Source organism: Furipterus horrens, unplaced genomic scaffold (genome assembly GCF_987537825.1).
Source record: "Furipterus horrens unplaced genomic scaffold, mFurHor1.1.pri manual_scaffold_11, whole genome shotgun sequence".
Taxonomy (NCBI): domain Eukaryota; kingdom Metazoa; phylum Chordata; class Mammalia; order Chiroptera; family Furipteridae; genus Furipterus; species Furipterus horrens.
The window spans coordinates 31,025,758-31,043,255 of NW_028327181.1; the positions used below are offsets into that span (position 1 = coordinate 31,025,758).

Sequence of the window (17,498 nt, forward strand, 5' to 3'; positions counted from 1 at the left end):
GAACAGCACAGAAGAAGGGAAAATAGGCAGAAAAATCCACAATGCTCAGCATAGATTATAGGTCAAGAACCCAGTGATGCCAGACTGTGCATTTGGAGCCTCCTCTGTTACGCTCCAGCATCACCTATGTTGGCAGGTGACCAAACTGGGGAACACTTGCCATAGCTGGTGACTACACTTCTGTGCGTGTCAAAATGTGTGGCTCCATTTATGAAACCGAAGTTGGTTCCACCGTGGAACATATATATGTTGAAGGAGATCTCAAATTTGATAAATTCAGACACAGTTGTTTTAACATCTATAGAGGAGAAAGATAAGAAAGTAAAGAAAATTAAAAATCACTAATTTGAAAAAAACATATGCACCCTATGTTCACTGCAGCATTATTTACCATAGCCAAGATATGGAAGCAACCCAAGTGCCCATCAATAGACCACTAAATGAAGAACATGTAGTACATTTACACAGTGGAATATTACTCAGTCACTAAAAAGAATAAAATCTTACCACTTATGAAACATGAATGGATCTAGAAGGTATTGTGCTACATGAAATAAGTCAGCCAGAGAAAGACAAATGCCATATGATTTCACCTATATATGGAATCTAAAGAACAAAATAAATGAACAAACAAAACAGAAACAGACTCATAGATACAGAGAACAGACTGATGGTTGCTAGAGGGAAGGGGAATTGGAGGACTGGATGGAAAAGGGAAAGGAATTAAGAAGCATATATTTGTAGTTAAAAAATAGTCATGGGGATGTAAAGTACAGCATTGGGAATACAGTCAATAATATTTAATAACTATGTATGGCGCCAGGTGGGCACCAGACTTGTCAGATGGAACACTTTGTAAATCACATAAATGTCTAACCACTATGCTACACATCTGAAACTAATATAAAATAATACTGCATTTCAAAAATAAATATTCAATGTAATTAATAAAAAATTAAGTGAAAACAGAAGTTGCTAATGTCATCTTATCATTCTCAACCCCACCCCACAATCAACTTAATTATTTTGTCCTTCAACCTTCACTAAGACTCTAACCAGAAAATAGGTGGGACTGGCCGGAAATACTCTAGGCAACTGCATCTTTTTTCCTAGAGCCTTTTTTTAGAAATAATTTTTCTCAGAGTATGGGCATAATTGGGCTCCTAACTATAGCCTAAATATCACTTAAATATCTACCGTCCATCGCTTCTCAGCCTTTCGGCTAAGATCAAGTGAAAATATCTAATGTTCATTACATTTCTGAAATTGTACAAATAATTAGCAAATCCTCATTACCACCTTCCAGGGTACTGACTTTGGGGACACTGGTTTAGAACACCTGCAAGAGCCTACAAGTGGCTGTTCTCAATCTTTCACACAGAAATTCCAGTTCTGTCGCCAAGATTTAACAGATGTGAACATTTTTCCACCCACCAGCCATGAGGGAGAGCCAGATGATTAAAAGTTAAGTTTGGGATTCGATCCTGCCTGTGCTCCTTACCATTTGTATGATCTTGGACAGCCTGTTCTTCTCTCTCAGAGCCCCTTCTTTACTTGTTAAATGAATGTCCTAACTCCTACTGCCTACATCATAGGACTGATGAGAGAATTAATTGATGAGAGAGTATATGTAAGAGACATGGCAGTCCCTGACACACAAGTGGTCAGGAAAATGTCATTTGGTGGTGGGGTGGGGGCGGTTCTATTTTTCAGGCCAAAGCAGGCTTTTCTCAGTTGGTTGGTACTTCCCAATATTCTCTTTACTTCAGGTACAAGTGAGCTCGTTTTCATAATAGTGACAGCAGAATACCTCTTCTAGCTAAATTCGTTTATTAACAACATCTGCCAGGCACTGGTCTGAGTGGGTTACGTGGATTGCCACATTTAATGCCCATAACAGCCCTACGAGGTAAGTTACACGATGATTCCCATCTTTGGGTGAGGACGGTGAGACTGAGAAGTGGGTCAGGGCTGGTGCTGCCGACTGGGACTGAAATCCTGGCCTCTGGCTCTGGGATCTGCTTTCTCAACTCTCGTGGCCTGTCTCCTCCTGACAGTTACCGCCACACTCTTGACAACTCCCTGGCAATGGCCTGTGCATTTTCCAGAGATGGTTAAGAAGTTTGGCAAATGCATCCCCTTCTTCAGAGATGTTGTTTTTTCAGAGACCCGCCCATGACCACCTGACTTCCCTCTGTAGGTCTGTCCCTGGCTTTTCTATCACTGTGTCCTCTTTGTCTGCTACAAAGCACTGGTCAGATATTGATTGTTTTACTCCTTAATTATCTGTCAGCTCCACTAAAGTACACGCTCCTGGGGAGCAGGAACCAGGTAATTTTTATTCGCCAGTGCACCTCCAGGCCTATGTGTTGAATTAATAGCTGGGCAACTAGCAGAGAAAGGTGTGAATGCCCTATGACCCAGGACCATCTCTACTTGGTTCAAACACTGAGAAACACTTACCATCTGCATTTTTAACCATGTGTTTACCTCCCCATGTGTCGAACCAGCCGACCCAGTATTCCATAATCATAATGGGCTTATTTCTCTAGAAACAAACCAAATGACATACAGACAAAAAGAGGGGAAAATCAGAAAAGCTGAGTATAACAGATGAGAGTTTAAGAACTTGTGTTTTTCACATTTTTCTAAATCAGCCCCACTCCCCCTCATCCCCTTCCCATTGGTTTCCCCAATCCTCCTACACATTTACGATTGCCGGTCTCTGTCCAGCTTTAAGGGCTTCCCTGCTACACCTGGGTAGCACCACCTGTAATTCCAACCTGATCATATATGAAGTTGGTATTAAAAGAATCAGCTTTGGATGGAGAAAGAACTGACTGCAATTCCTCATGGAGACACTGAAGTTCAAAGGTTACATTGCTGGTAAGTTCAGAGACACAACTCAAATGTAGGTCTGAGCCAGACTGTTAGCCACTGAGGTATATTGTGCATTAAGTACATTGTTAGACAGAATCCAAGATGACAGAGTAAGTGGCCATTACACTCACCTCCTCCTTGGACCACATCAAAATTACAACTAAATTACAGAAAAATCAACCCTGATAACCATCTGAAAACTGGCTAAACAGAAGTCTGATAAGTAAGGATATACAGAAGAAGCCATGTTGAGACTGGTAGAAGAAGAGATGCAAAAAGGGCTGGCCTCACACCCACATGTGGCAGCTGAGAATTTGGAGGAATATCTCAGCTACAAAGGTCCCCCCTGCGGAGCAAGGGGTCTCAACCCCACACTGAACCCAGAGTACCAGTGCTGGGAAGGGGAGCCCAGATAGCACCTACTGTGAAAATCAATGGGGGATTCTGTCTGCCCAGGTGAGATGGGAGTCTGCTAGAAACCTAAGAACTCTCTTAAAGGACCAGCACACAAAATTCACAGGTATATTACCCTGGGCTTCAACAGAGGGACAGCAGCTCAGAGGGGACTGGAGTCATAAAGGGAGAGACTGAGTTGTGTGACTTTTGGGAGAGGGCTGCCAATGTCCTTGTGTCGAGTCCCTCTTCCACACCACACACAGATGCCATCTTTCCTGGGTTGAGCACTCAGCTCCATATGACATTAGCCTAGTGACATGCACTACGCCCACCCTACCAAGTCCCTGAGGCCCTGCCCTGACAAGCTCCCATCAGGCTATGTGATCTGCTGGCAGCAGCCAGCCTGGGCCCGTGTTGCAATCTTCTTTAAAAACTCTCAAGGAATTCTAGGCAAGCTCAAGGTTGCCAGAGGCACACAAGCAGAGGCTATTGTGTGGTTTTAGGGCAAGGATGTCTTCCCATGCACTTGGATCATTATTCCTGGAAAGCAAGGCTGGTACCACAAACTCAAATCAATTAATGTGATTACTACATATACAAAGTGAAGGATAAAAACCATAGGATCATGTCAATAAATACAGAAAAATGCATTTGACAAAATCCACCACCAATTTATGATAAGAACTCTCAGCAAAGTGGGAACAAAGGGTCCATACCTCAATATAATAAAGGCCTTGTATGACAAATAGCCAACATTATGCTCAACTTGGAAAAACTAAAATCATTTCCCTTAAGGTCAGGAACAACTCAGGGATGTCTATTTTTCAACACTCTTATTCAACATAGTACTGGAAGTCCTAGCCACAGTGATCAGATGAGAAGGAGAAACAAGGTCTCCAAATCGGAAAGGAAGAGGTAACACTGTCATTATTTGCTAATGACATGATACTGTATATAGAGAACCCTGAAGAGTCCACCAAAATACTACTAGAATTGATAAATAAATTCAGTAACGTAGATGAATACAAAATGAATACTCAGAAAATGGTTGCATTTTTATACAGCTATAAAGAACTTTCAGAACAAAACACTAAGAAAACAATCCCATTTACAACTGCATCAAAACAAATAAAATGCCTATGAATAAATTTAACTAAGGAGGTAAAAGATATGTACTCATAAAATTATAAGACATCAAAGAAGATACTAATAAGTAGAAGCATATACCATGCTCATGAATAGGAAAGAATTAACATCATTAAAATGTCCACACTACCCATCAACAGATTCAACACAATCCCTATCAAAATATCAATCATGTTTTCCACAGAACTAGATCAAATAATCCATGTTTGTATAGAACCACAAAAAACCCTGCAATGCAATAGCAATCTTGAAGAAAACACCAAGTAGGAGTATTACACTACCTGATATCAAACTATACAACAAGGCCATACTAATCAAAACAGCATGGTACTGACAGAAAAAATAGACACATAGATCAATGGAACAGAATAGAGAGACCGAAGATAAATCTATACCCATATGGTCAATTACTCTTGACAAAGAAAGCAAGAACATACAATAGGGTAAAGACAATCAATTCAATAAATGGCACTGTGGAAAGTGGATAGATACATGCAAAAAAATTAAACTAGATGATCTTCTTACCCCATATACAAGAATATACTCAAAATGGATGAAAGACTTATTAAATGTCAGACCTGAAACCATAAAACTCCTAGAAGAAAACATAGGTAGTAAAATCTCTGACATACCTCTTAGCAATTTTTTTCTGGCATATTTCCCAGGGCACGGGAAACAAAAATAAATAATTAAACAAATGGGACTATATCAAACTAAAAAAATTTTTCACTACATGGGAAACCATCAACAAAATGGAGAGCCCGCTGAATGAGAGAAGATACTCACCGATTATACATCAAATAAGGGTTTAATATCCAAAATTTATAAAGTATTCATATAACTCAACTTCAAAAAAAACAGAACCCAATTAAAAAGTGGACAGAAAACTAAAATAGACACTTCTTTAAAGTGGACACACAAATGACCAATAAACGTATGAAAAGATGCTCAATGTTATTAATTATCAGGAAAACGCAAATTAAAACTGCAATGAAATACCACCTCACACTGGTTGGAAAAGCTATCATCAATAAACCAAGAAACAACAAGTGCTGGTGAGAATATGGAGAAAGGAAACCCCCATGCACTGTTGGTGGGAAAGCAGATTGATGTAACCACTATGGAAAGTGTGTGGAGAGTCCTCAAAAAATTAAAAATGGAACTGCCTTATTAACCAGTGATTCCACTTCTGGGTATACAAGGCCTGTCTGGAAAAAGTCCAGTCGTCGTTAATATAACAAGAATGGTTTGCGTGATATCTGTGTAACCTGGCAGCCAAGGAGAGTGGACTGGAATGTGCATGCATGAACAATGACAACTTCACTGTACTGACTAGTAGGGGCCGTAGATACCGTTGACTGAGCATGTGTACTGTGTGGCCGTTGCATTCAAAAGGACTGAGCAAGTACACCAATGAACCTGCATCAAATTTTGTGCTAAGCTTGAACATTCCTCTGCGGAAACTATCCAGATGACTCAGAGGCCGCAGCTGTGGGCAACTAAAGATTGGCAGCTTCATCACGACAACACACCCACTCATGCATCATGTCTTCTGCAGAGTTTTTTGCCAAAACATCAAACCACTCAGGTGACACAGCCCCCTACAGCCCAGATTTGGTGCCCTGTGACTTATGGCTTTTCCCAAAACTAAAATCACCTTAGAAAGGGAAGAGATTTCAGACTGTTGATGAGATTCTGGAAAATATGATGGGGCAGTTGATGGTGATTGGGAGAACTGTGTGAGGTCCCAAGGTGCCTACTTTGAAGGGGACTGAGGCTTCATTGTCCTATGCACAATGTTTCTTATATCTCGTATCTTCAATAAATGTCTCTATTTTTCATATTACAGATCCGTTGCTCTACTTGCTCAGTCATTTTGAATGTGACAGCCACACAGTGCACAAGCTCATCGACATCTACTGTCCCCACCGCTTAGTACAGTGAAGTCATCGGTGTTCATGCAAGTGCATTCCAGTCCCCTCTCCCTGGCTGCCAGGTTACATTGATGTTGTGAAAGCCATTCTCATATTAACAATGACTGGACTTTTTCTGGACAGACTTCATATATGCAATGGAATATTACTCATACAAAAAGAATGAAATCTGCCCTGGCTAGTGTGGCTCAGTGGATTGAGTGTTGGCCTGCGAACCAAGTAGTTACCCATTCCATTCCCAGTCAGGGCACATGCCAGGGTTGCGAGTTAGGTGTCCAGTTGTGGGCCCGTGAGAGGTAACCACACACTGATGTTTCTCTCCCTCTCTTTCTCCAGCCCTTCCCCTCTCTATGTAAGTAAATAAAATCTTTTTTTTTAAGTGAAATCTTACCATTTTGACAACATACATGGACCTAGACAGTATTATGCTAAGAAAGTCAGTCAGAGAAAGACGAATACCATATGATTTCACTTATGTGTGGAATCCAAAGAACAAAATAAACAAACAACATTGAAATGGACTCATAGACACAGAGAACAAACTGATGGGAGGGGGGACTGAAGGGATAGAGAAGTACACATTGGCAGTGACAAAACAGTCACAGGGATGTAAAGTGCATCAGAGGGAACGCAGCCGTAACACCATCACAAGCGTGCACGGTGCCAGTCGGTGCTCAGGTTACCGTGGGACCACTTAGTAAATCACATAAATGCCTAACCACCATGCTGCTCACTTGAAATCAATTTACTATAATATTGAATGGCAACTGCATTTTAAAAAATTTCAGGAAAAGAAAGCTAAAGGCCAGTAGTCCTCATAAACATGGACACAAATATTCTCAACAAACTATGAACCAAGTGCACCCAGCACTGTATAAAATGAAAATACATCACAATCAGGTGGGATTCATCCTAGGGCTTCGAGACCGGGTCAGTGCTCAAAAGCAACATGAATCACATTAGCGAGCAAAAGGAGAAGGACGTAGGAGAGGGGCCGCCTGGCCTCTGGGTTTCGCTCTAACTTTAGCGGGATTATAACGAGAGCATGCGCCACCCGGCTCTCTCCCAGAAGGGCTGCCCTGCTCATTCACGCTATGGTAGAAATGAACCTCAACGCTATCAAGCTGCATGAAGGAAGCCAGACAGGTGCAAAAACGAGCTAGTGTATGATTCTGTTTATGTGAAGTGTCTAGCAAAGGCCAGCTGTAGAGAAAGAGAGCAGATCAGGGGTTGTGTAGGGCTGGCGACGGGAGGGGGCGTTAACCGCCAATGAGCACGAGGAAACTTCTTAGTAGGTGGTGATGATTCTAAAAATCTATGCATTGAATTATGTACTCACAACAGGTGAGTTTAATGGTGTGTAAATTATATTTCAATAAAGCTGTTTTAAAAAATGACAAGAAGAAAGAACAACAAAAGAGATCTATTAAAGGCATTACAACTAGAGAGAACTACGGGTCCACCCCCGGCTGAGTCCTTTCTTTCTAAAGGGTCAGAAGCTCTGTAGAAATTAGTGAGAGAGAAAAAGGAAAAAGAAGTGGCTCTTTAACTAAAACTTGTGAAGGAGGGAGCACTTGGGGAGGCTCTGGCCAAGCAAAAGCACCACACCTTGCAGGGCTCATGGAAGGCCTCCTGCGTGGGGAGGAGAGCAGTGCAGGCTGAAGCTGGCGTGAGGACTGTGTCTGGCACAGAAGCCATGGCACAGGCTTTGGTATTATCCCAGACACAAAGGAAACCCAGGAACATGTGCCGAGCAGAGGACACCATAGTCATGGTCGGTCTATCAGAGCTCAATCCAGCTGCTCTGTAGAGAGAGGACATCATGCCCAAAGGCTAACGTTGTCCATCTTTGTAACTATCCCAGAGATCACCCCTTGAGAGAAATCTGGGATGTAATCGATACATGTTTATTAAACGAATTCCCATGCAATACAGTCATTCGCTTCCGTAATTTGCACAGCCTGACTAAAAAAGTCAACCCACAAAAGCTAGGTAGGAGTCTCGTGGCGGCAACCCACGTGGCCCATGTCTGAGCTCTCTCCTCAGAGAAAAAGGAGAATGTCACTTCCCTTGGATTCACCTCACATAACCCCCTCACCCTTCCTCTGGTCACCTCCACTGGGTGCTCCACTAAGAGGTGACAGTGGTGGAATTTCCTCCTTACTCCCCATGACAAAAGGCATCCGCTCCCTAAGTTGCTTTGGAGTGCAGCTAGGGCCCCAGGGGGAAAGCTGCAGTCTTTCTGGCAAGGCCCCTGTCCTCAGTGAATCAGCTGCACAGGTTGAGCGGTGTGGTCATGGCAGGCGTGGGGGCTGACTCTTCACCCCTAAGATGTCCTTACCTGCACGTTATAAAGGCTCGTGAAAGCATCCTTCCTAAATGAGTTTATATTGATGGTGGCCAGCACTGTAGAAAGAAGGGAGAGATGCCACATGAGACCCTCTGACAAGTCCTACCAGGAGGGATAGAGGCCCACACCTTGCACACAAAAGGATGTCGTGTTGAGTAGTAAGGATAATGAGATACCACTTGTTGCAACATACACATGGCCATCATATATGTCCTCACATGACTGGACACTTGCAAGGACAATGTTAGGTAAGAAAGGCAGTTAAAATTAGCCATACTTTGTGCAGAGAAATGGAACAGGCCAAGGTCATACCATTTGATTAAACCTAGGAACTGAACGCAGGTTTCCTGATCCCAAGCCTGGTCCTCTGTCCCCTGTACCATAGCGGTGCGGGGAAGAGCCTCGGCAAAGGAGGGGAGGCCCGCGGTCCACAGAAGCAGCCAGTCCCGAGCTAAGGGCTACCTGAACGGTGTTCCCCTGGAACCATCTGGTGGCTCATACCTGGGTCATTTCCCTCACCACCATCACCTTATAATTTTGTTCTGAATTGTTCCACTACTTGATTTTCAGGACCTACTCAGAGTCCACAGTGCACCTCAGGCTGTGGAAGCCCAGGACCCGGTCTCTGCAGGGGCTTGCTTCCCGACACAACACCCATCTCTGCTTCTCCATGGGATTCCTGCTGTCGGTGGAGACAGCTTTCATTCTAACTATGCCTGGCAGCAACCCCGGTTCTCAGCCACAGAAACATTATGAAGGAAGCAAAGGTGTACTGGGGACAGGCGGGATCCCTGATAGCTCTGCTGTTGAAAGACAACAGGAGCAAGGAAAAGTGATGGGATTGCCAAGTGAATGCTTCACTCTGACTTGAGTTCTCCTAGTGATATCAGATTTCCAGGGTCCACTTCAAGGTACATGGAAAAGAGGCATCAGAGATATTCTTGGTTCTTTCCGATGCTTGTTCAAAATTCAAACAGGTGAGCAAAGAGCCTCAGTTCTCCGTAAAATAAGTCTACATTCGTACCGCCGTCTATGTGGCCTCTTAGCACTTCTCTCTCGCCGTCAGAGGTCAAGAGCATCTCCACAATCCCTCTTTTCAACAGAGCCTGTTGAGAAAACTGGATAAAATGAGCCCACTTTTCTTTCTCCCTTCGGAGGAAGGAAATTAGAAAATAGATGCGACTGGGCTGAGATGGACAGTGTGCGAACTAGAGAAAAAGTTTGAATAGAGAGTCCGACCACCGCAGCTCCGTCCCAGCCCTGTTTCTCCCAGTGGCGACCGCAGAAGAAGCTGGGCGTGGGCTCTGAGGCCCCATGGTCACAGCCTCAAGGGGAAAAGCACGAGGATGTACTTACAAGGAGATTCCCTGAAGGAGAATCTGAAACCCAGAGAAAGGGAGAAAGAAGACTTGGGAAACCTGTGCTTGAGGGGGAGAGGCTGAGGCTATGGGGCCCTAAGGAAGATCAGAGAGAAGCTTCCCAAGCCTGGGTCCTCCCTGGACACTCACAGGAACCAGGAAGCTTGCCAAAGCTTTGGGGAAGAGGGGGATCTAATTAAAACATCATATTTACTAAGAGCATAGGAAGCAGACAGATGTCCAGACGGCAAGAGGACCCTCTCCGTGTGTCTTGTATGTTCCCTGAGCCATATCTGGGACCAGAAGCAGAGCTGAGCAACACGTTTTAAAAACCAAGGAAAAATAACGCGAGCTGAATGAGACTGATGTGAGAGGGTGTGATGTGTCACCCCGAGAAACGTCAGGGAGGGGGTTTTCTCACTGACCCTGTCCAGCTCCAGAAGCCGCAGGTGTAGTGCCTCCTCCCTCTCCTGTCACCTGATCTCTTCCTTGCCCAGGTGGCCGCTCCCCACCACGGCTTTCCGGGCTGTCCCAGCCGGAGGTTTCCATGTGGACAGAGCACACAGGTGCCTCCTGCCACCTGGGGAGGGATCCGGTTTAGACTAGAGCTCATCAGCTTCCGGAATCAGGGAAGGCACGGACAGGGAGGGGCCGGCCCACCACCGAGGGCGCCGGCAGGACTGCGGTTGTTCCCCGGCCTGGGAGAATGTTAGTATGGGGTTGGCCAAAAAGGATGTATGTTTTTTTCCACAAAATAAAAGACACGTTTTTCATTTTCACCAATAACTTCATTAATTTGGATATTTTGAGTACATTGGCTATCTCCCACATGGTATAATGCTGACTGTTCTCAATTAATGTCTCGATTTGATCACCATCAACTTCAACTGGTCTCCCCGACCGTGAAGCATCATTCAGTGAGAAATCTCCAGCATGAAACCTCTCAAACCACTTCTGACGTATTCGATCAGTCACAGCACCTCCTCCATACACTGCACAGATCTTTCTTTGCATTTCAGTTGCATTTTTATCATTTTGAATAGCATAATATGCCAAAAATGTCACATATTTTCTTCCATCTTCAACATTAAAATGGCTACACAAAAATTCACCAATTTTGATAAGTTTTTTAAAAAGGCAAGCCGATGTGACAGCTGACACCACACAATCTGAGAAAATTGTTTCGAAGGAACTCAAGGACAACTAACCACTACTAGAGCTGCCTTACAGAAAAATCCAAACAAACTTTTTGGCCAACCCAATATTACAGGTTAGATAGCTGCCAGATGACAGCTAGCATCATTAAGTTCACGGACACTCTCTCCTGTTCAACAACCCCCAGCTTTCACGAACACTGTGGGCCACAGAGATAGCAACAGGAAGGAAGAATCTTTTAACATCACATTTTAATCTCAGAATAGTTACTTCAGTGCATCTTAATCACGCTGACCACACTGTACATTCGCAGAGAAATTGAACTTGACCTCATATTCGCATAACCCACAGAACTTAACAGTCCTGCAGCCAACTCAGAAACGCATGTGGTAAAACACAGATTGAGGAAGAAAGCCTGTAAATATGGAGACAGACTGAGTGTTTCTTACCCTGTGGAGATAAGGCATGTACTCTGCATCCATATCGAAGGCACCATATTCGTTCTCCACCTGCACGGCGATGACGGGGCCCCCGCGGCGGTACTGAGACAGGCAGAGAAGGGGGCGGTGGGGCTGCGGGTGGGGACCCCGGAGCCTCTGGGTCTGCTGCTGAAGATAGCACAGCTGGTGCAGACACCGGGCTCCAAGTTGTTTCCCTGCCTGAAGCCACTCGCTCTCCTCTCCCCAGCCCTATAGCCAGTACCCCCGGGCACGTCAGCTGCTACGAGGAGTCCTGCGTGCCCTAGTCTTGGTAATGACACCCACAGTTCCTCCCGCACTTCTCATACTAACTGGCTACTTACATGTGAGAGAGCTTCCCTGTAAACTCACCTCCACCACACGCACCCTCCCTAGACTCCCGCCCAGCAAAGACAGAGGCATCCCTCACCCTCCTCCTGCTGTAGGGCAATGCCACCCACCACCCGTGCAGGGCGGCCCCTGCCTGCCACCACCCACTCAGGAGCGGGTTCTCGGCCGCTTCCTCTCCCTTCTGTGCCTACGACCTTTATTTCCAAACTGCCTTTCTTCCACGTTCCCAAAAACTTGCTGAAGACAGATCGCTCTCTGGGATCCTTCCCCCTGCCTTTCCCGGTCTCCCCGCTTACGATTTATTTGGCTATTATTTTTTCACCCATAGTGACATTCAATATGACATTAGTGTCAGGTGTGTCGCCTCCTCTTCCGAGCTCTACTTCCTGCCCACGCTTGCTCACCGTACCCCACCCCTCAGACCGCCGTGGCAGAGCCGCCAGCCCGTCACAGCGCCCCAGCCGCCAACAGTGCCCCTGCCGAGCCGAAACTATAACACTTTTCCCTCCGTGTTCAGGCCAGCTCTCTGTGCCTGGCAGCCTCTCCACACTGAGAGCAGGGCGGGCTCTGCACAGGGGGTGGCTGGCCACGCTTCCTACTGCTCCCGAGGGAGAGCTCGTGTGGGTGAGGGGCTCCCTCTGGGACAACGGAAAGACACAGGCTCCTGGGGTGGAACAGAGGAGAAGGAGCACGTCTTGGGGGCTTCCCTGACAGCCCCACTTTTGCCTCTCTCCCACCTCTCGCTCTGTGCTCCAGATCAGCTGCACTTCTTTTAGTCCTTTTTTAAAAAAATATTTATTTATTCACTTTTCAGAGAGAGAGAGTAAGGGATGAAGAAAGAGAAGGCGAGAAACACTGATGCAAAAGAGAAATATTGATCGGTTGCCTCCCGTGCATGCCCAATGGGGGATCAAACCCGCAACCTAGGCATGTGCCCTGACCGGGAATTGAACTAGCAACTTTTTGATTCAGGGGCTGGTGCTCAACCAACTGAGCCACACCAGTCATAGCACTTCTTTTAGTTCTTCAAACTACTTGCTCTATCTCTGGTCATCCTGTCCTCACCCATGTTGGAGACTCCTGGCCACCCCCTGGCCTGGCTAATGCCTGCTCGCCCTTCAGGTCACTGCTCCTTTCCCCGAGAAACCTGCCCCAGACCTCCCTCCTGCACAGCCTCAGTGGCAGCAGTCACCACGCACACTGCAGGTGCCTGTATGTCTGTCGTGTTGGGCTGTGAACCCCGTGGGGGAGAGGCTGTCTGCGCAACTCACTCCTGGAAGCTTAGCTACTGCACGTGCTTGGCACATAGTAGGTGCTCAATAGTTATTTGTTGTTTGAACACAAGTATTCTGAACTGATGAACTGAGAACAATTATTTATATTACTGAAGAATATCTCTCCCCAGCCTGACGGGTAATATTTCAAAAAACCCATCGTAGGAGAATTCAGTTAACCTTTTGAAATAAACAGGATTAGAGGAAAAAATGTCTCCAGTAAAACAATAAATACACTCTAAACATAATTTAAATATAACAACTGAAATGAAGATAACCAATCAAATTGAACGATCTTAAAATACTAATAATTTAGTAATGATAAGCCCTATACATTTCATTTGCAGTTACAATTCCCTGTTTCTTAAAACTTCCCTAAAATTTTCCACCTCACGATTGCAATGGATGTTTATAAATCTGCTTTGCTTGCTGGATCTATATGAAGGGTAGGTAGCCTTTGTACTTGTTCCTGAACTTCCATCCAAACATCCAGAGTCTTTCTAGTTTTAAGGGTCAGAGGTTTTTCACTGCTGTCATTGAGTCCCACCTCGACTGAAGAAATAAAGCCAGAAATACATGGCGTAGCCCCTTCTTACAAAGGATGAACCTTGAGTCTACCAAAGAGCAAGAGTTTAACCCTAAAGACAAGGTCTCTTCCCCTCAGTATTGTTCATCTCTCTTAAAGCTGTATTCCACTTCTAGTCTCCTATTTCTCCCCTTGATAATTATCCTAATGAGTAACTCAAATTCACAACTTAGAATTATTTATAAAGGGCTGGATCTGCATTATATTGTCCCCCAAAGAAGTGTCTAAGATAATAAGCTATTAGTCTACAACCTCGTAATCCTGGTTTTCATCCCATTACCAGCTATATCAGGAGTTGGTCTTAAAATAACACTTATTTTGAAATAGTAACCATGTGCCTCCTGTTGTCTGAAAGAGAGTTGTATGTTTAAAACCAAGCACAACGATCCAACAACTGCTGCCTTGCAGACTGCAGGGTATAATGCTCTTTTTCTGTCACAGACTGGTCTCTGAGCTACAGGTAGACATGGTGAAAATAAAGGCATTTCTTGTCAAGTACATGATGTCTGGGCATTCCGTGAAAAAAGGAATATGCATGGTAACTGTGCTCTTTGCATTTATGAAACTAAAATGAATTGGAATGCAAGTAATAACCAATATACTCACCCAGGTACAAGAGTGACACCCATGAGCCAAGTCATTCATTATAACATAAACTTGAAAAATCAAATGCCCATGATAAGGGCATTAGTTAAATGAATTTTGATATATTAATATCATGAAATGCTTTGCAGTCATTAAAAGGAACGGCAGGTTGAGCCCTGGTTGGTGTGGCTCAGTTAGTTGGTTGGAGCACCATCCCACAAACCAAAAGGTTATGGGCTCAACTTCTTGTCAGGGCTCACACCTAGGGTGCAGGTTTGGTCCCTGCTCAGGGTGCACATGAGAGGCAACCAATCGAGGTTTCTCCCTTGCAGGTTTCTCTCTCACATCTCTCTCTCTCTCTCTCTCTCTCTCAGATCAGTAAGCAAGTCCTCTGGTGAGGCCATAAAAAAAAAAAAAAAAGAATTTCAGGTTCCAAAAATATATTTTCAAGTGACAAAAGAAAAATGTCCAGTGGGACTTGTATATTTTTGAATTAAAAAAGTATGGATACACACATGCACATATGTGAGTGTGTGTATAAATAATTTGCTTCCATGTGTGTAGAAAATCTCTGGAAAGACACACAGAAGTCCAGTGAAGTTGGTTGTCTCCTGAAAAGGGAAACAAAGTTTTGGGATAGGGTAGGAGAGTAGACTGTTATTTACCATAAACTCCTTGGTACTTTTTCAAGCTTTCTCCCCAAGCATGTGTATTAACTGTTTAAAACAGCAAAGACCATTTAAGGGCAGAAAAAAGCAGTATAAAGATCAGTGAGTCTAGTGAACACCAAGTACATTGAGAACAAAGGCAACAACATGCCCACACTTTGTCAGTCCAGTCTGGTATGATGTGTGTCTTTCCAGAATCCCAGAGGCAAAGGCTGAACTTGAGATGAGAGTCTAGAGTTCAAAATCACAAGTGTCAGCTCCAGCTCTCATAGAGGCTGGCCCTGGCCTCCACCGTGAACAAGTCAGAACAAGCTATTTTCCTAAAGCAAATACAAGACAATGAAAAGGTCCTTGGGCTTTACCTGGAGAGGAACCACTCTGGCAATCAGATGATCAAAATACTTATCAACAGCCTCCACGAAGCCCCTGTGGGTTGTTCTCAGTCTCAGCTCCGGGTCCTGCAGTAACCAGCTGGGGGTGAAGGAGAGGGGCCCCGTGTTGGAGATGGCAAGGCGGAAGGAAGGACGAGTCAGGGCTGGGCCAAGGGGGACCGCCAGCTCCTTCTCAGCTCCCTGCAGCACAGGCTTTGGGTCCCGTGCCCACAGGTGGGCAGACTCAAGGGTCCTGAAAGAACGCTCTTCGGGCCTCTTACAGAGTTAGAGGTACAAGCGTCATCGTGGCACTACAACTGAGGTGTGCGCAGCTCCATCGTGGCTCATACGCCCGCATCGTAGTGAGAGGCTATTAGTCCTTCACTGAATGCCGGCCTCCATTCCTTTACATCCACTAAAGGCCCTGCCTTGTAAACGGCGTGTGTACCTTAGGTGTGGTTACAACTCTTCTAAGACCTGACTCCAAGCAGACTGGAAACTTTCAAGCCGGTGAGCACACCCCCAGGACACCTGTGCGGGGCTGGGCGGGGCCTCCGCTCACCAGCACAAGCACCAGCACCAGCACCGGGAATCACTGCTCTGCTAACACACCCACTTCCTTCAAGGTCAGGCTTTACCTGCTCCTGAGCTGAGATGGGAGAGAGAACAAGCTCATCTGGGGGAAAGCAAAGACCTTACCTGAGCAAGGAGGGTAAAGTGCTGCCCTGCAGGCAAAGCCATGGGCCAAACAGAGTCCTGTCAGCTTGCAGAGTTAACGGAAGCGCATTCTTGGATTCTCACCCTGACCCTCCGTTGTCTGGACTAAAGGCCAGCATCGCAGATGAGAGAACAAGGCGAAGAAAAATGAGAGGGAGCGGAGGAGAGCTGCGGTTTCCCAGCTCAGGGGAGAACAGTCTCTCACTGACAGGATAAGAGAGAAGCCAGAGGTCCTCATGTTACAGAGCGAAAGGGGGTTCTTTCACGTGGTGCCTTGGTGTGAAACCCAACAACTAGTGTTGAGGAAAACAGGTCTTTATTTACAATATTCCAACCTGGGAGGACAGTGAGCACTTCAGCTCGCAGCCCTGTTCTCCCACAGGACCCAGCACTTCCCTCACTCCCCAAAAGGCTAGAAGCCAAAAACATGCCCAGAAGTTCCCCACCCCTTATCTGTCAGCTGTCTCCTTCAGACTCTGGGGTATGGTGTCATCAGCCTGCGTATAACAGTCCAGGAAAGCATGTGCTGTGTTGCACTGGATCACGCGTGGTTCTCTCCCTTCCCTTTCAAAGCCGCATGGAGACCCTCGTCTCAAGAGCGCATGGAGAACTCCTCTGCCCTCCTTGCAAACTGCATGGAGAACCTGGCTAAAATGTCTGCCGCCTGTTCTTAAGCCCCTGACTGCGTCTTCTGACGCAGTGGGCGCGGTGACGGGCTCTGACCATTCAGGGAACCCTGCACAGGCCCTGGGTGCTCTCTGTGCCGCTCCCGGGTCCAAAACCCCTCCCATCTGGCGGGGGCCTCAGAGGAACCAAAAGCGTTTGCATAACAAAGACTCCAGCCACTAGCCACAGGCACGTGAAGGCATCGTAAAAGCTGTTTCCTTTCCCCATCCCCCACCCCGCAGGCTCTGGGGATTTTTGGACACCCCCACTCTGTAACACTCAGACCACAGCCAAAAGTTGTTGGAACACACACACACCCACACCCACTTCCACTCGCAGAAGTTCCCTTCCTTCCTTCCCCCGCAGGAGAACGGACATGGGTCAGCTCCTCCGCACAGAGGAAGAACCTGACGCTCGCGCGGCCGCCTGCTCTCCCCGCCCCAGCGCTCAGGCGTGGCAGCGCCCGCCGCCCCCGGACCGAGCCCTGGCCTCTGCGCCCGCGACAGGAGCGCTGCCGCGGCACACCACTCACCACAGGACTACAAGCGGTCCCCGAGATGCCGTGGGAAGCGCACAGCACCGCGCGAGACACAGAATCCGTGC

At 46.0% G+C, this 17,498-nt stretch overlaps 1 protein-coding gene across 1 annotated transcript in view; it reads right to left on the reverse strand.

Moving 5' to 3' along the window:
- The window catches only part of GLB1L3 (galactosidase beta 1 like 3), a 37,153-nt gene that overhangs the window by 12,071 nt on the left and 7,584 nt on the right, over positions 1-17,498 (reverse strand). Inside the window, exons 6-11 of the mRNA XM_090257715.1 lie at positions 15,504-15,612; positions 11,669-11,761; positions 9,731-9,812; positions 8,698-8,762; positions 2,464-2,548; positions 161-298 (exon numbers count right to left, since the gene is read on the reverse strand). Of these exons, the coding sequence (XP_090113841.1) occupies positions 161-298; positions 2,464-2,548; positions 8,698-8,762; positions 9,731-9,812; positions 11,669-11,761; positions 15,504-15,612 (572 nt within the window). The remainder of the gene's footprint in view (positions 1-160; positions 299-2,463; positions 2,549-8,697; positions 8,763-9,730; positions 9,813-11,668; positions 11,762-15,503; positions 15,613-17,498) is intronic.